At 38.4% G+C, this 20,088-nt stretch overlaps 1 protein-coding gene across 5 annotated transcripts in view; it reads right to left on the bottom strand.

Moving 5' to 3' along the window:
* Window positions 1-20,088, bottom strand: part of Pcdh15 (protocadherin related 15) — a 678,164-nt gene that overhangs the window by 259,602 nt on the left and 398,474 nt on the right. For all 5 annotated transcript variants that reach the window (XM_027394186.2, XM_027394188.2, XM_027394187.2 and 2 more), the window contains 3 exons: window positions 13,879-14,085; window positions 5,710-5,844; window positions 3,491-3,640 (listed from right to left, as the gene is read on the bottom strand). In XM_027394186.2, the coding sequence (XP_027249987.1) occupies window positions 3,491-3,640; window positions 5,710-5,844; window positions 13,879-14,085 (492 nt within the window). The remainder of the gene's footprint in view (window positions 1-3,490; window positions 3,641-5,709; window positions 5,845-13,878; window positions 14,086-20,088) is intronic.

The following is a 20,088-nucleotide window of genomic DNA, read 5'->3' on the forward strand; positions in this document are numbered from 1 at the left end:
CCATAGGTGTGGTTTATAACTGAAAGCTTTGAGATAGTTCTGGCTTCACTCTTCAGGTACAACCTATCCATTTCCTGTAGGCTAGGATAGCTACCACCTAATAAAGACACTGCACTCAGAGATGGACCTGAGCTCCTACAGGCCAAACAAGCTTAGACACACAGTGACATCACTGAACTTGTAACAAAGACTCACTTTTTGGGAGGGTGTTTTCTCTCCCCTTTGCCTTCTAAGACCTTCACTCACATGACATCAGGTTATTAAGCAACAAGCCAAATGGCTGCTCTCTGGCAGGTCGGGGGTGTCAATGGTGAAACAAGGGAGCACAGAAATGAGTCAGAACCTCATAGGGCATTTGCAGACTGGAGTTCTGAACCTCTTTACTTTGTTTCAAATTTTCTCTCTCGGGGAAATCAATTTCATTTTTATCTCTAGTCTCTTCCTGGATGATTTACAGTCACACAGTTCTTTCAGCACACACCAGGAATAACATCACAAATACTAATTATGAACCTTAAATTCTTGCCTCTTAAATAATTAAAAAAAATTGGAGGCATACAGACACAAACAACAGTCTGTCTTCATAATCTGCATGGTTCAGGGAAATGCACACAATATAAATCTTTAAATGCAAAGCAAGATCTGTTTTAGAAACAGATACATAAGGGAAATTAACTTTTGTAGACCTCAAATGCCAGAAGTAAGCTTTTGATCCCTGAGGGCAAACATTTTTGAGCTACGCTTCACCACATAATTACTATCGTTTTCTTAGTTAAACTTTCACATTCCCTGCTGGCTGGTTTTCTATATAAACTTACTTTTACTTCTAATTACATCATTATAGAGATGAGAATCAGGTCTAATTAAATAAAAACATGAAAATAATTGTCATTCCCTTATCTGCTACCTTTGAAAGATGCTTTTTTAAAGAAAAATGTGCCTGGTCCACAGATTGACTAGAAATAAAAGGCAAAGGCTTACAAGTCCCCATCCTGAATCTCCATTCACAGAGAGCTGGTTTCTGCCAATCTTTTGTCTCGAATACAGACATTCAGTACCCACTCTGTTAATCAGCTGCTACACACAGGTACTATGGCTATGCAAATGAACTAATTACAGGTCTGCTCTTGAAATAAATGAGCTAGAACTAATCCCTCAGTATGAGAGGTGCCACACAAGTATGTGGAGAACATTTACGGATCAGTGAGAAGCCTTTTCCTTCCTGATCACACACACAGTGAATGAATACGCAGGAAGATATTCATGCACAATTGCATGATTCCTTTCCATCTGACCCCAGAAACTCCCCGGCTGAATAAAAGAAGGAATATATGGCTTCGTGTCCTTAATGAAGAATGTAAGTGGGTAGTTCATCAGAACATGCATTTCTTGCACAGAAAACATTCCTGGCACATGCTGGCATTGCAGCAGCAAATATAGAGAAAGGGGTGATGAACTCTGAAAGTTTGGATCTGGGGTGAGGAAAAGAGGAACATAAGGAAATTTCAGATGTTTATAAAGGCCCTGGCTTTTAAATAGAGGGTAAGGTATCCATAGAGTACATGTGTGTATGTGTGTGCACATGGGCAGATGTGTGTATGTGCATGTCCCTGCACAAGGGTTTGTGCATGAACGTTTACAGTGTGTGTGTGTGTGTGTGTGTGTGTGTGTGTGTGTGTGTGTGTGTGTGTGTGTGTGCATGTGCGCATGCGCAGGTATTTGTGTGTGTGTCTGTGAGCATGCATAGCTACTTGCACAGGTGTGTGAGTATAAATGTGTAAATGTGTGTGTACCTGCAGAAGTGTTTGTGAACACATGAGCATGCTTATGTTTGTTCTTGTGCTTGTCTTTGTAGTTCATACGTACACATGTAAGTGTACGCCTGTGTGCATGTATGTGTACATGGGACTCTATGTGTTTGTGTACACAGAGAGACAGCTGACATCCTGGTAGAATTATTTTCTCACCACACCACACTGTTGGCGATGAAGTGCTCTGCTCCTGAGATCCAAGCATTGGAGCTACTTAATTCTTAGGAGCAAACTACTGACAACTGAACTAAGGGATAATGGCTTTGGGGAAATAGAAAGTGAAAAGGCATATAGGAAAGATAGTAAATGCTCAAAAAGCATCCCTAGAAAGGAAGAGATGAGGAAGAAGAAATAATTCAAGGAAATGAAAATGGGGAAGTTGGGAATAGAGGCCAGAGATGAAGTTAAATGATGTTCCAAGGACACCATGAAGACTATGCTCCATCCACAGGGGAGGCATTTGGCCAGTTTTCAAAACATTCTGATCTATTTATCTCATGACAAACTATGACACTACTTCTTTTGTCATTATTCAGGATAAATGAATAATTTACAATAATTTGTTGCCAGATACTGTAGTGAGAATACAGGATTGTGGCCTCCTTGACCTGAAAGTGACTTATTCGAATCAGGTCTAACCCTCAGGGTTGGAGAAGGTCTAGGCCTAGGTCTCCTCATGGTTGCACAGCTGAACCCAGTGAATTGAGTTTTCAGTGCTAATCACCTATGTTTTGCCCTTTGAGACGCACATTCAGAAACTCTAAATTGATAGGCTGTCTTCCTGACAAGATCCCTAGAAAAATGTTGAACAGATGGCTTGGAAAATATGTCAACCAACTACACTTCACATTCCTAAAAACCCTCACAGATTGATATGACCAAGTCTTTATGCCTTCTGCACCAAATAGCCAGAATACTAAAGGAATTTGCCATGGTTTGTAATTATCTAAATGTGAGCATATAAAATGTGAAAAATAAATTGAAAATATAATTTTGTCTGATTCTCATGTTTTCAAAAGAACCTTTTACTATCTAATCTAAAATTTATTTCCTGTAGTTATTTGATTTTAATGCAGGTATGCAATATCTAATATTCAATATCTAATAAATCCACTGATTAATTAATGTTATCTTTTATGTTTGTCAACAAGGGAAGCTTAGCAAAGGTAATTTGAACATTTAAATTATGTGCTGAAACACTAGTTAATCATATTTCCTAAACCAAAAGCTTTAAAAAAACAGGTATTAGCAGGTCAAACAATTGTTTGTACATAGTAGCTACTTCATATCATATATATATATATATATATAATATATATATATATAGAGAGAGAGAGAGAGAGAGAGAGAGAGAGTACATGTTTACTGTAAGCATGTGTATTTTATGAATGCATGTGTGCATGCATGCACATTTCTTGATGTAGTTCATTCCTTCTACCATGGTTTTTAGGCACCAAACATAGGACATGTGGCTTTGTGCATGAAGAATTTTTATCCACTGATCCATTTTTCTGCCAGCCCAGGGTATTTATTTTTATTTGAAACACTAGCATCCACTAGGAAGTTTCTAAAGCTGTGCCATTTGTATATCTGAAGCTAATTTTCATTTCCTAGGAAGAGCAGTGTGTGATGTCCCAAGAAGGGCTTCTGCAAGTTCATCCCACATCCAGTGGAATTACCTGAATGACACTGTCCCCAGGACTCATGTCTGTGTAAACGTAGACATTATAGGAGATTTCAGGGAAGGTTGGTGTGTTATCATTTGCGTCCATCACTCGGATATTGACCACAACTGGTTCACTTTCTTGAACTCCATCAAATGCTGTTATCTGTGGAGAAACGGAACACACTTAGTGGAGAAGACACATAAACATAAGAGCAAAGAAGTTACTCTAACATGCTAACATGTTTTTAATGTGATTTAAAAATATGCTTAGCTATGTTTTCAATAAAATGAACTAGTAAGACATGAATTACAAATGTCTAAAGTGTTAAGAAGCAATTAGGGAGGCCTACACACATGGTTAAAGAATTTTTAAATAATAAGATGTGGAAAAGTTTTAGAAGCTTACTATGGACCAGTGACATTGCTGACACTTTAAAGTTAAATACATTGGTTGTTATTGTTTTTGAGAGCTCCAGCAGACCTCATATTTATTATATAGTTGAGAATGACTATGAATTTGGTCATCTCATACTCCTACTTCTGTCTCATAACTTGGGATTATAGGCATGCACCACATTTGATTTATGTAATGAAGGGGATTGAAACTAGGAATTCATGAATTCTGGGCAAGTACTCCACCAACTGAGCTATATCCCCAGCCCTAGGTACAATTAAATACCTAATATTTCATATGTATATATGAAAAAATTTTTATGATTATAAAATTTGCATATAAGACAATTATTTCACAATCAGCATTCTTAGTTAAGAAATCTCGGGCCTAGATATGCAATGTAATATTCTATTAGTATGTAAAATGGTGACATAAATGATTCATCAACATTCATTACTCATACTATCTTAATTACCTACCTTATTGACAATTTAGAAGTTCCTAACATGCATCAGTGCTGCAGCCATCTGTTGGCCGTCTCACCTGAACGACTTCGAAATTCTACTACATATCTAAGTTGTAATTGTCATATGGGGCTTTCTGGAGGCTACAATCACATGCTAAGTGGGCTCTTCCAGAATAAACTCCTCAGTAAGCCCCGTAACTTGTGCCCCTATATCATCCACTTTTCTATTATGCTGCATTTGGGAATTCGGATATAATTAAACTTGCGTCTATGATATATGAATGTTTGGTGCATTTATATCCTATACCATAATAAACAGCTACAAACCACATCTCTAATGACCTTCATTCTCCCTCTAATAAGTAAGCCCAAGGTCTTTGTCTCAATATTACTGACATCTGGTGCAGATACTGTCTGGTGCTGGGCTCCTGTGTGCACTGTGTGTTGCCTAACAGTGTCCAGCAGTAAATGCCAGGAGCATCATCTGGCATCAACAGGTACCCTCTGGAGCTGGGAGTCACTGCTAGTTGAGAACCACCTGCTTCAGACAGCAGTGAAACTGAAAATCCATGTGGTGACATAATATTTATGACTTATTAAAGCTTGCCTGAGGGTACAGAACACAAAGCTCACCACAAGCCACAGAGGCTGGCAGTGGTAATACACACTTAATCCCAGCAGACATACTAGCAAGCCATATAACCAGGCAGCGGTGGCATACACCTTTAATCCCAGGATTTAGTAGACAGGCAGATGGATCTCTGTTAGGTCAAGGCCACACTGAGCTACACGAAATTGACCCAGTCCTAAAGAGAAACAGCTCACACAAAGGTGATCTTAGCGCTTGGGATCACATGACTTTAATTTCAGGATTTGAGGGGTATAAAAAGAAGAAGCAAAGTCAGTCTTAGAGATTAGACTCCAGCCACATTGAGGAGAGCATAGCAGTCTGGATTGCACGCTGAGGATTAGTGGAGCCAGGACCACTCATTTCAGTCTGAGGCAGAGGTGAGTGCTAGTGGCCAGGATGCTTTGCTTATCTGACCAAATGCTTGAAGCCCAATATCTGTCTCTGGGTTTATATTTTTCATGTTACACATCCATACCACAAACATTAAAGCTAATGCTTTATTTGCTGGGTTTCATTTTAAATCACTCACTCCTCTAAGGCAAAGACAGAAAAATATGTATGTCACTGGAGAGTACTCTCCTCTCCAATGGCACACATTTATAATACATAAAAGGGAAAAATGCATGTATTGATATCTTTCTTCTTCCTGACATGGCATGTTTTTTTCCTCACAAAGCATTGGCCTTATCAACTTCAATATCAGTTTCAACTACAAGAATATAAACATCTGAAATATTTTACCAGAAAGGTATACGTTTGCTGTTCTTCCCTGTCCACAGGCTGAAGTAGGGTAAGGTATCGGGTGATGCCGGTGGGTGTGACAGTGAAGACGGAGGTGTAATCATTCAGAAAAAGGTGGAGTTCTGGATCTTTTGTCTTTGAAAGAAAACACATCGTTTAAAAATGGTGATCATACAATGGACTTTTAGTTTATTGCCTGGAAATACTAAGTTTTGAAATTTGCCATCAATAATGTCATTACGTTAAAAATTCCTAAAGGAAAAGAGATACTCAAGTATATCGACTCACAAGCAACCAAAGCCATACAACAACATGGGCCACGGAATCCTGAAGTGTTGGCACAATTAATGTAAAACAGGAACAACAACACCAAGAAAGAGCAGGAAACAAGTTAATTGGATGTACTTCTGCAGATCATTTAATATAAAATTTTCTGTGCTTTATTGGATCCAAGATATAAGAAATAATAGGAAGAAAGGGAAATTGGAGCCCAGAATTTCAGCTGTAAAATTTTATAGTCACTTCATTTGTAGCAATAAACTGAACATATGCATGCTACAGTGTTGCTTTCACTTTCCATGTAAAACAGGAATAAAATTGTTGATGCATTATTCATTACCCATAAATATTAGGCTTCCTTTTTCTGTCTCATCTTAATACTGTAAAGTTCTTCAAGGGAAAACACAGTATTTTAATTAAAATATTCAGATGATTTGCTAGAAAATATAAGTGAACTTAACACTTGTGCCTGTCAAAAAGCCTAGAGAAATTTTTTTTTTAAATTTCAGAACTAAGACTATTAGCATAGCACTGAAAACCCTTCATAGTTTTGCTCATTCCCTCTTCAATGGTAAGACACCGTTCACTGCTGTTTGGAGAAGGGATGGACAGAAGGTAAGGACCTTGGGTTACTGCTTGCACAGTGTACAAGGAAGGAGCTAGAGGGAATGAAAGGGTTCTGGGGAATCCAGTGCCCTGACGGTTTATAAAACTGGGTGATACAGGATACAACTATGTTTATGCATGTTCCCTTTAAAATATTATCATAGTATGCTGTGCAGTGTGTTTAAGAACGCTTTCATAGGTCTCTTGTATTAATCACAGATTGCAGGGCAGGTGATTCCACTGTCACATCTGTTAATTTGGGGAAAAAGAAGACCTTACATTTTAAATTTTCTGTGTCGGAAGAGAAAATAAATACTTATATAAAAGTGGGTGCACCTTGGACCACAAGCTTTCTTTAGTAGATTTCACCCTGTGTGGTTATTTGTGTACATTTCAAGTATCTTCAAAATGAATGCTACTCATCTGGACATGCAACAGAGTGTATGTTGAGGTTTGTCTGTGTGTACTTCTGTGTGACCCCCATGCTTTTGGGGTCAGGCTGGTGTTCTATTTTCTTCTCAGAACAATAAAGTTTGAGTACTATTGAGACTGACTTCCTTTGTCTATTGGATTTTAAATAATCAAATCCTTTAGTCCATAAGAGCCAAGAATCAATACTCCAAAATCCTCATATAGGTCTTGGGCAGACCTCGTATGTGGTTAAAATGATTGAGGAACTTTGTTAATTTCAAAAAGTGAAATAATTTAAGAAAAATTATACCTTGATCCACATTCTTGAAAATTCTTCTTTTCTCAAACAGCAGTATCAATTTTGGTAAAATTCAGTTATTAATTTAAAGATGATCAAAAATAGTGAGCTCATAGTTTCACAAATAAGTGAATGTGTACCAGTTTTTAGTGTTATTCTTAGTTTTATCAAATTACAATACTTAAAAATTCACATTATTTTTTTGTTCTTTGAGTGTGTTACCAATATTGCTACCAGAGATATTCTACTCGTGACTCCAGGTTCCTGTGATGCAGATGCCTAAGTTTTGACATAATATTTGTTTAATAACAATGTAATTCTTCCTACTGGTTCACATATTCCATTATTTTCATTTCTCTTTGTGCCTACATTTTCCTGACATTGTCTATAGGCTTGTGCAGTACACTCATTAATACATTCACGAGTCAGCATGGTGACAATATAATAGTTAATATTAGTGTTAATAATAGTGTGAATATTAACCTGTCACCCTGCATATGCTTATGTGACTGTAGTAAAATAACAAATTCCAAATAGCACCATTTTTTGACTGATTTTGTGAAGATACAACGATCTTCCACATCAGATGCTACTAATTGATATTAGCACACACAGCTCTCCAGCTGTAGTAGCACTAAAGATGTTCTGAGGATCTCAGAGCATCAGCGTCTTGAGTCATCCAATGGAAACTGACTATAGATGAGACAGTGCATCCTAGAGCTGACAACTAGTGCATTACATGGACCTTACATGGAATACACTTCTGCTCACTCTGCTCTGCTCTGCAGTTAATCTCTTACTACAACAGAGATTTCCTTGACATTTATGTTTATTTATAACAGGAACCTTTTAAATCTCTGCAATGTATGCGTAGATGCTATTGCTAAATACCTCAGTGATCATTCAAGAACAAACATTTATGTCAGAGTTGGAAATACTGAGCAAATGGTAGTGTTGATATTGTACATTCATCTGAAGGTAAATAGTGAGTTATAAAATAGGTTATGTTTTTGATGACTTAAATAAAAATGTCATGATCGGTGTCAAACTTCAGTGCATGTGTGTCAACACAAATGACACCAACGCTTTAGGAATTTTATAAGTAGAAATTTCATCATTTTTGGCCAGAAACATTTCAAATATGCCAAAATTTTGGCAAAAAACAATGTGTGCATTGAGTCAAATATCCCTTTTCTCGTAAAGTACAGGTCTTCCTTTGACGGACTTCATTATAATATTACAGTTTTGATTTCATAAGAATCAATGACTTTTCATACAGTTACGGAGTCAACTAAAGGAAATATTGGTGTGTTTGCATTGTCTTGGAACATAAAAGAGCCTAGACCCCTGGGTTTCATAGAATAAGATGTGAGTATACATATTTTGTCACATAGACAGGTACTCTGACCTCATTTCCACACAAGTCCAGGAGAATTCATGTAGCAGTCATGTCTATGTGACTCTAAAATGAACTTCATTTTTTAAATATAGAGAATTTATTAATGAATAACATTTTCTTCTCTCTCATACAATTAATTTATTTTACCCTAAAACCCTAATGTAGTATGCACCAAATATATGATTTATTAGTATATTGCTTTGGAAATTGTTTGGGATAGGGTAAAATAAACTCCAATTCACTCACATAAATGGAAAAAATCAATACAAAACCAAGTGTATATACAAAAAGGTAAATAAACATTTGAATGTAAAATAAAATATCAAATAAACCTTCATTATGTAGGCCTGGGTTCACATGGCTGTTTGTAAAATGTAAAAACAGGTATCTTAAATGAGTCAAAATATTATCACATACATGCAAGTCAATATGCATGTTTGCATATGTGCACATAAAACATGTCTATATATGTGTCCATACGCATGAATGCATATTCATGTGTGTATAGACACATGACAGAGAATTATGGGAAATGCTAAAAATCTAATATAACTTGTAAGTTTTAATTAATTAGTTAATGAGTCCTAAAGCACTTAGATCAATAGTATTCCATCTTAAATTTAGATCCTTTTGGAAGAGAAATTCTATGATTAATTCCCGATGTCTGTGACAGACTAAGAAACCATCAATATTTAAATAACACTAAAATAGTGTTTGCTGACTAAATTATCACATACATTAGTAAGTGATAATAAAGTTTTATTTGGAAAGAAAAAGAACCAGAAATGATCCACACAGCAACTGGCAACCACAAAATCAACAACCTAGTACCTACAGGAACTCCACCGGGTGGCACCTACATGAAAATCAAACACAAAATAAACATGGTAAGCATAAAGGTCATGCCTACCCAATGCACATAAATATACAATAGTAGAGAAAATAAATGAAGTTCACTTAAAGTAACAATGTTGCCCATGAGATATACAATCATTTTTCCCTTAGCACTTTGACATACATATGACAGAATTACATTTTATAAGTATCTAATTATAAGTACATACTACCTTGAAAAATAAGTTGATTAAATATCTTAAAACATCATCACTTATATTGACTTGTTAGTGAATCACTATCATTAAACAGCTAATGAACAATTGTTGATTATCACTTCATGTGTTCTTACAGAGAAGTTCAATGCTCAGCTTTTCTTGGCTCTGCCCTTGGAAGCATAGTGTCTCAGATCTGCTGCAAACCTTGTGCATCTCTTGATGTTCTTCCAAGAAGAACTATTTCAAAACTACACTAACGGTACTGCTAAATGATGTAAGTAAGCATCTCATGGATGTGTGAATGTTGATCTATGAAAAATAAAGCCTGATACAGGAATGTAATTTTTCAGTCTTACAATGATGTTCAGAGTGTTTTTTAACTCCAATTCCATACTAAGAAAGGCACTGTAACTCAGCAATCTTGGCTCTCATTTCCTGAAATCTTGTCTCACTTTTTCTTGGTAGAAGGAAAAAGCCATCTGTAGGATGTAATTTACCATCTGAAGGAACAGATCCAGTTGGCATGTGGCCTTAGCCTTGACTATACCTGAATCAGCCCAAAGAAATCTCCCCCTGCAGTGAGCCCTGGCTTCCTTTGCTTGAGGCCAATTGCTTTTGATATTGGTAACATCTTCTTGAGGCCGCTCATTTCTGTAAATTTTATTAGACCCCTGCTCTGTGCTGGCTATTCTCACTAATTCTGGACCCTCTTGGAGAAAATTTGTCCTATCAGGTAGTAAATACTTTAAAAGTAAGTTGAAATAACCTTAATATTTATTTTTGTTAATGTGGATATTTGAAACTCCTAGAAATGAACTAATTTCTTGTAAAAATATATAAGTTTGAAAGAAAAAAACAGATGATTCAGACAGACAAATATCCAACTTACAAACATATTCATGTCCATTTTGTGATTTGTTTTGTGTTCCAATGAATGCAGAATTTAAAAATCATGGGTGAGTTGTAAGTAAATGGTTTATGTCAATGTGATATAGAGTTCTGTAAGAATTGAAGATGACCACCCAGTGAAAGGGCCATACAGTGAATACCTAAATCAACTCAGTATCTTTGAACTATCTGAAGCCCATGCTTGATGTCCTCATTCCTCCAACCATGTCTGAATTTATCAGTATATTGGGGAGTTATCAAGACCTATCAAGGGGTAGGAAGTGGTGTGAAGAATAAATAAGTTATCATGGTATGAGATTTCCATGAAGAGATTTAAGTTCAGTGAACTGGAAAAACCAATACTTCAAAGTCAAAAGTGTGTTAGAGAAATATACAAAAAGGGACACCCACCACAGCTTGAACTACAGGGAAAAAAAAAGATTCTTGAATGAAGAACCACCAGGTAAATTACAAACATTAAACAATGTTAGCAAGGCAAAGTAGTTTATATAAAATAGTATGAGACACCTCAAATCATGGAAGTGAAGCAATAACATTTAGTTAAGACAAAGTTTGTCAAACATGAGAAGTGCCAATGATTGCTCAAGGTCAGCAGGAAGTTTCAGAAATCGACGATGGGGAAATGTCCAGGTAGCAAGAAGTGCCTTGTGCGTGAGATGGGCATTCCTCTACAGAGCAACACACATCTCTACATATCTCAAGCACAAAAGAAGCATAGTTTGTATTCTAATCTTAAAGTTTAATTAAAAATAATATAAACGTCTTTAGAAGTGTCACACAGTCATGTCTTGAGGTTTTGAAAAGTGACTCAATGTCCCTTTCTGAAACAAGAGAATTTTAGAGATGAGACAGTCACCATATTTTCAAGTAGAGACAAAGAAATTAACAGAACTATTATTAAAAATGTATTCAAGATTAAGAGTAGAAAAAACAAAGAAGGACCAAAGATTTAGGCGAGAACGAGAAAGACAAGCATGAAGACAAAGAACAGAAGACAGCATTTAGGAGGAAGAGGCCTATGGAGCAAGAATAGCATGGGAGTTGTCAGTCTCAGCTGACAAAAGGAAGCTGAATGTGTCTTCTTGTGACAGCAGTGATGAATCCCTGTGTGATTAAAATTTAAGGATGTTCTAAAGAAGTGCTATCCATTTAGCCAAACATGATATTTATGTTTGTCAATTAAAGTTTTGTAAAATTAAAGCCAGGTGTTGTGGTGACGGCCTGTCATCCCAGAGCTTGTGTGGTAGAAACAGAATGATAAAGAGTTCCTGGTAGATTTTAGGGGATCAGGACAGCCCTGGGACCAGATGCCTCCTCGGGACTCTGCTATGCTCACCCTTTCCACTGGTTGCTTGCTCTCATCGTTATTTTAAGTATTAGCCTATTGGCTACAAAGATGTCACATTCATTTCTACAATAAATAACAATCTAAGCACCAGAGGAGAGGCTACCTTAAATGCCCTCTCCTGATAATGAGGTTGATGACTAATTCATATGCCATTATATAGCCTTCATCCAGCAGCTGGTGGAAGTAGAAGCAGACATCTATAGCTAAACCTTGAACTGAACTGGAATCCAGATGCAGAGAAGGAGGACTGATGAACAAAGGGGTCCACACCAGGCTGGTGAAAGTCACAGAAACAGCTGACCTGAACAAGGGAGAGCTCTTGGTCCCCAGACTGATAGCTGGGAAATCAGCATGGGACTGATCTAGACCCCCTGAATGTGGGTGTCAGTGACGAGACCTTGGAAATCTATGGGGCCTCTTGTAGATCAGTGAATCAGTACTTATCGCTACCATAGGAACAGACTTTAGGAGCCCATCCCACAGGGAGGGATACTCCCTGAGCCTAGACACAAGGGGGTTGGCCTAGGCCCTATCCCAAAGAATATGACTGACTTTGAAGACTCCCTATGGAAGGCCTAATCTTCCTTGGGGAGCAGAAAGGGCAAGGGATAGGTAGGGTGTTAGTTGGGGGGGGATGGGAGGAGGAGAGGGAGAGGGACCTGGGATTGACATGTAAAATAATTTTCTTTCTAATAAAAAACAGAAAAAAGTTCCTTTAGATATGCTATTGCACAAAATTGCAAGTTTTTTCCTAGCATGTAGACCAATAAAGTTATTCTTTCCAACTTGAAAAAAAATGATGTCAAGCTCCCTCGCTCTGCCTCTCCCTCCCTAAGTTCCTAGAGGACTCTGGTTTGACTCACATGGATGTTCTGTCCAGACTCCATATAAAATCTCTCTGGCCAATGACATAAATTACCCTCATTTTGTCCAGCTGGACTGTTTTCCACTCATACCAACAAGGTCAATACTACAAGACCAGAAGTCAGCCAGATGGGAACTGTAGAAATAGAAGCCATACCAGTCACTAGCTAAATTATGCACAGGTCAACGGCCCTCAAGCATGGGTTAATAACCTGCCCCCACAATGGAAGGCAATCCCAAGGTGCTACTCTGGGCTGATTTCAGAAATGGCTTTGATCAATCCACATTCTTTTGATTTATTTATTTGTTTACTTATTTGTGTGTGTAGTATATGTATGTGGACATGTGGTGTGTGTGTGTGTGTGTGTGTGTGTGTGTGTGTGTGTGTGTGTGTGGTGCACGTATGTGGTGTGCAAGTGTACCTGCCTCTGTGTGTGTGTGGAATCCATGAACACATGTGGTGTATGGCTGTGCATCCACAGATGGAGGCCAGAGGTCAAAATCTGGTATTTCTTCCACACCTTATTGTTAGCAGTCTTTCGTTGGTGTGGAGCTCTTTTACTGGCTAGCTTTCCTTTAAGTGGGTGCTCAGACTCTGAGCTGAGGTCCTCACACTTGGGAGGACGAACCTCCCTCCTTAGTCCTCCTGATTTTATATTCACTTAGCAATGCCCTTATTTTTCCCAGTTACAAACTATATCAAGTAGCTTTCAATTTATACTAACTCAAAATACCACCCTGGTGATTTAGCAAGCACCAAGTAAACAATTCATTGGTTTTCACATGCAGAACTGCTACACCGAAGAACAGCAATTAAGTGAAACAGACTTTTAAAAATATCTCTGATAGAGAATTAAACTATAGCACTAAGATTCACTATTGCCAACTTTGTGTATTCTCTGCTTTGTGCTTTGTGTAGCTATCATTTTGTATTACTTCCTATAGACATATAGAGAAGAAGAGGATATCAATAAACAACAACAAACATATTTATGGAACTTACGTCTTCTATGTCTTTGTCCAGAGCAACAATTCTCAGAGGAGTGGTTAGGTTTAGGCTGTCAGAAATGGTGGCTCCCACTGGGGCAGATTCCAGGATGTATCCTTGATAGCTGGGCATTGTGAAATACGGGCTCTGATTGTTTTCATCCAGTATTTCAATGTGTAGACTAGCAAAGGCAGGAAGTGGGTGGCCATTGTCTTGCTCAGCCTGAAAATTAAAGAAAAGATAGTTATGATGTGCTCTGGGATGATACTTTCCATGCCATAGGCATAGATTCCCTTTACCTAGGGGCCTTGCAATGAGACAAACTGCTCTAACAAGTGTTAGAAAACATAAATGAGGAAGAGAAGTAGAGAACCTATATTGCTTAATTGCCTCTTTTCAAATTCAGCAATCATTTCAGAAAATGGCTACAGTAAACTAAAGCAATACTATATATGGTAAAGAGTTGAGTGTATTGATACACAATTAGAAATATAGAAGACAATACAACTGAGTTGCTGATAATTGGAGGATACAGAAAAAGAGAGATTTATCAGGCAAATAAAAACCTTCACTTTTTAATATCTTTTCGATAACTTCTTATTCCACACTGGAGATTAACTGCCTGGTGTCCCATGTATGTGTGTATGCCCAAAGTTATATATTAAAATCCTAACTCAAAATGGAGTAAGGAATGGGGCTTTGGGGATGAATACCTTGGCAACTGTACCACCTCTAGCAGTGAGATTATTATCCTTAAAAAAGAAGGCAAAAGTGGCCCTGAGGAGGCTGGCCTGTCATCTCAGCACTGCCTGATAGACTCAGGAGGATAAGAGTTCCAGGACAGCCTGGGATATACAAGAAGAACCATCTCAGAAAACAAAAACATGAAAAGGCCTTAGAAGATCCTCTGCCACCACATGGAGCATGGCACAGAAGTGACAAATATGAGTGGATGCTCCCTTGCCAAAATGAACCTGCCAGGGCCTTGCCCTCAGACTCCAGAGGCCAGAAATGTAAGAGATTCATGTAGTTGGCAAGCCACTGGCCCATGCATTTTGTCACGGCACCGTCCCCAGTGATTGTTTTGCATAAATTAATAGATGAAAGCTGCATTTATCATTTTGGAAAGGACCTGGAAGATCACATCTACAAGTGAGAGAATTCCACCATAATTTTTTAGCAGTTAAATGATTTCTAAGGTTATTTATTGGAAATGTATCACTCAAGTATACTAGAATAAAGCTGTACTAATGTATGTGCTTATTTTTCATATATTTTATTTTTCTGTGCTATTTCTGCTCCCCTTCTGAAGGTCAAGGAGTGATAAAGGAATAAAGGAATGTCCCCTGTGCCCCAGGCCAGCAGAATCTATCCTGGCAATCAATGGGGTCACATGTAGCAACCACATTGCCCTCATATCTCTAACCTAGGCTTCTAAAACCTTTCTCTCTGTTCTTTTTATTTAACATTTCCATCAAATAAGATGATGAACAATAATCCCCAATTGCATTAGAATTGATGATCTTGTACCAAGAAAATTCCAAGGATCTCTTACTGCATGTGGCCACTACTCATAAATGTCATAATTACTACTTTTAAAATATGATCATTAGTAAGTGGACAGCAAAATACCATATACTACATTTTAAACTTCCTTGTATATTTTCACTTTTTTGTCGTTCATACTTTGAGGTTAGTTTCTCTTTTGTACAGTTATTTTATGCCTTCACATTATCACTTGGCAGGAGAATGCCAAACTGGTCCTTGGCATAGTGTTCTGAGCTCCACTCCTCAAAGAAGGTGACCCTGGAATCAACCTGTGGCTTCTTTCCACAGATGTGGGTGGTGCTGCCATCATCAGTTCAGAGGTCACTGTACTTTCAAGGACTGGGATTAACTGTGCTGAGCCATGAAAGTTCGAGGAGCTCCTGGGATGTAGGTCAGGCCTTACGGAGATAGCCAACGAGAAATGGAGATGCAGTGCACAAACAGCAAATAGAGTCCATCACTATAGAAACCAATGGTTCAGACACAGGGCTCCCACCCACGGCCGTGGTGTACTGAAGGCAGAGATGCCCCATGCTAGGCCTGTGGGCATGGGGCAGTTCATACACACAGGCCATTCTAGACAGGATTTCTCCCTCTGTGTTCTATTCTTCTTGTTCTGATAGTTACTAAGTGCTGTCCGGAGACACCAACAATAGTATAATGATTTGCACATTGTATACTTTATTTCCCTCCTCCAACGAACACATATATATTTTTATGTGTGAGGGAAATGAGGGAGACAGCACAACTGTATAATAATGCAAGGGGCTTGTATTCCATATTCAGATGATGTCATTGGTTCTTACTACCAGCTGTGAAGCCAGGAAGACTTGTATTATTTGCTTCATGAAAACAAAGTGATTCAGTGGGAAGAAAACAAAAACAAAAATTAAATTCTTCAGAACAACTTAATCCCCACTTTTCCCATAGCTTTGGAAAGCATTGTATGAAATTTTTACTGGTTGTTATACAGATATTGATTTGTTGTAATAATGACTTATGCTTTTGGATTGCTATTACACCTTTAGTTCTATTGGGTGTGCAGCAGACCCATTTCTAGTGATCTGTGCCCAAGGCCACATTTTTTATTCTTATGCTATTTGCCTCTGTAGATATAAAACCATATACTTCTGCATTGGGAAAAGGCTAAGAATGTTAGTTCCTGTTCAGTGTCACGTGGTATTTAAGACACAGGCAGGTTGGGCTGTGATGTCTCCAGATGAACAAGAAACTACACAAGGAAATGTACTGCTAGTTCCCTAAAATTTACAGAGCAATAATGAAAGGAAAATGGATGGGAGAAATTGGCACAGGAAATCATAAGACGATAAACACTTCCTGTTCAGTTAGGGTTAAAATGTAGCATTGAAAAGCAACCGTATTACGCTTTGTTCTTTAGCGGGCCAAGTGTTCTTAGGACTCATTTATGCTATTGCTATTCCACCGCAATCAAAATGGATGAGATGATTTCTAAGAAAGAAAGGCAAGTGAAAATTGTAGCATTTAAAGCCATTTACTCTTATAAAATAATGTTATTAACATCGACAAGTGTGTGCTTAGAAGTAGGAAAGTGTATTTAAAAGCCAGATTTGAGGGCTGGTGAGATGACTCACATGAGGAACAGTGCTGATTCCCAGAATCCACATAAAAAGCCAGGCACAGTGGAGTGTGTCTCTAATCTCAGCATGGGGAAAGCGGAAACAGGAGAGGAACCAGAGCTCACTGCCCTGCTAGCATTGCCAAATCAGGAAGCTCCAGGTTCATCGAGAGACTCTGGCTCAACATGCATGATGAGGATTGAAGAAGGCACTAAATTTGGACGTCTTGTAGGGAGAGATGGCTTACAGTGAGGCTAAGAAAGATCCTGCTCAAAGATCATAACAATATTAGTAACTATTTAACCATTTTATTAAGTATAGCCTATTTCTTGAATTGGTATAAAATTATCCTGCATTCAAGCCTACAGAACATCATTTGGTAGGCTAAAAATTAATGCCACATTAAGAAGTTTGGAAGTAAGGTTACTAGAGATCTTCAAAAGCTTACCAAAATATGTAACAGATAGCACAAACAAAATACACAGAATTGTGTTGTGTACAATAAAATGGATTTGTCTACAGGATCATAAATCCAAAGAACTTGTTTCTCATAGGAATAAACATATTTCCACTTGACAAAGAAAGATATCTTTACCACATAGAATATAGGAAACACACTCTCAGAAGGCCTTATATTATGACAGCATGATAAAAATCAGCAGACTTCCCAGCTAGGGATTATTTTTAATATAATGAAGTATATTTTTATTTTTGTTTCAAGTTGCTCATATGTTTGTAATTTATTGCAATAGAAATAGAAATCTTCAAAGCCCTTATGCACTTCTCAATAATAAAATCATTTCCCTTTGTTTAGATTTCAAAATACAAACTGATGCAAGCTTGCCAGTTATTTTCAGCAATTTGAAGAAGACAAAAATCAGTCACTCCTGGGAAAACCATAGCTTTAGAAAGGGTACTATCCAACTTGTGGTAGTTCTTCATTTTGCCTTACCCTTAACACTTCCATGACAGGGGAGCTCTGAGAGGTGGCTGCTCCCATTCCCAAAGTAGCCTCACCTTTGAGAAAACATCAGCTAAGTGCCTTTTCTGAACTGGTTGATTGATAAGCAACCCACTTTGCATTATATGAAAGTCAGGGACCAACAACATAAAAACACTGATGTAAAAATGGACTAGAAGCTGTATAGCAGAGGCTACTATTTCTCTTCTCTGTTCTTGAGGAAACTAGAAGTTTTATTTGACCTAGTTTTTCCACTATTCATTTTAATGGTTCTATGTAGATTCTAAAAGTCACATAAAAAAACCCTGCACAGTATAGGGGGTGATTGGGAAGTTCATCAGTGGGAAGTGGTGTGTGGGGGTTGGGGTGATTCACGGGGGGGGGATAGAGTGAGGGTTGGGGCTGTTCGTGTGAGGGAAGGGAGCAGGGGTCATTTATGTGAGACCTGGAATGGGTGCTTGGATCGTTCGTGTGGGAGTACAACAGTTGGGGACTTGGGTGGTCCATATAGTAGAATAGGATGAGGATGGGGTAGTTTATGTGACGGCGTGAGGTGAGGGGTGGGGTGGTTCATGCAGGGGAGTGAGGTAGGGGCTTGTCTTGCTCATTTTGGGTATAGAGTAGGGTCTTGGATGTTTCCTGTGGGGGATGGAGTCCAGGATAAGTGAAGTTCTTGCGGCGTAAAGCCTGGGGTGGTTCCTGTAGGACATGAAACAGGGGATGAGGAAGTTCCTGCGGGCATGGAGTGGGGGGCTGAGGAGGTTAATGCGGGCATGGAGTGGGGGGCTGAGGAGGTTAATGCGGGCATGGAGTGGGGGCCTGAGGAGGTTAATGCGGGCATGGAGTGGGGGGCTGAGGAGGTTAATGCGGGCATGGAGTGGGGGGCTGAGGAGGTTAATGCGGGCATGGAGCGGGCATAGGTGGGATATGGAGTGGGAGCTGGGTGGTTCATGTGGATTGGTTCAAGTGGAGGCTTTTACAACAATTGAAATGCTGCTTTCATCAAAACAGCCCAGGGGACTTTCGATGTGCTGTTTTGTCCCCAAAGAGTACTGTACATGTAGAGAGCACTTACTAAATAAAACTCAATGTCTATGAAGGGGCTGAATAAATTTCCTCTTTCTCCAAGCAGTGAGAGGTCAACCTTTGAGAAAGGCAAATGACCAAGTAAACTCTTGCCTCTGTGCATATTTTGTCAATGTGCATTTGGACACCACTGCATTCATCTACCATATATATATATATATATATCCCTTGCGGGTGAACAGTGGTATAAGATAGAGATGCCACACATCCATGCCTCACACTCATAACCAAAACCAGAAAGGAGTATATTCATTTGTCTGATTACTTATACATTATTACCTATCACCAGGACAATATAAAAGAAAAAATGTAGTTGTCAAAGATGCAAAAACCATGTTTCATGTGGTAGTGTACTGAAGAAAAGCATTCAAAATAAGATGGATATTTACCACTCTGTCAAAGGGGCTAATGGGATTCAGAAACTGGGTTTTTTTTTAATAAACCCAAGGAAGCATTGTAATATCTTGTGAATGGCAGTTCAGGTCTGAACTCTCAATGGGAAATAGAGAAAGGCACTCACTTCATTTTAGAGGCCTTGATGAAGCAGGGTGATGGATTCAAATTTTTACTAATTAGACAGTATGAAGTATGGTAGATTTATAACTTGAATGTCTGTGCTTTCCAGAGTCAATGTGGTCCTCACCTCTCAGAGAAGGTGTCAGAAGGTGGGGCCTTGTGAGATATTAATTTATAAAGCTTGGGTGTTCATAGACGAGATTAATGTCCTTTTAAAAAGCACCTTGGGGACATGAAAGATGGCTCAGTGGTACAGGGAGTTTATTGTGCTTCCAAAGGACCTGCATTTTGTTCTCAGTACCACACTGTGAAGCTCTCAGTTACAAGCAACTCCAATTTCAGGGATTTGACAGCCTCTTCTAGCATCCATGGATACCCACACATACATGCCATGCATAGAGATAAATAACTATTGAAAAAACTGACACCAAGTAGTTCAATTATGCTCTTCTCACCAAGTGAAGATACAATGAGATGCTACAAATCTTGAATGAAAAGCGACCTCAACAGAGCTCA

This window comes from Cricetulus griseus, assembly GCF_003668045.3.
Source record: "Cricetulus griseus strain 17A/GY chromosome 1 unlocalized genomic scaffold, alternate assembly CriGri-PICRH-1.0 chr1_0, whole genome shotgun sequence".
Taxonomy (NCBI): Eukaryota; Metazoa; Chordata; class Mammalia; order Rodentia; family Cricetidae; genus Cricetulus; species Cricetulus griseus.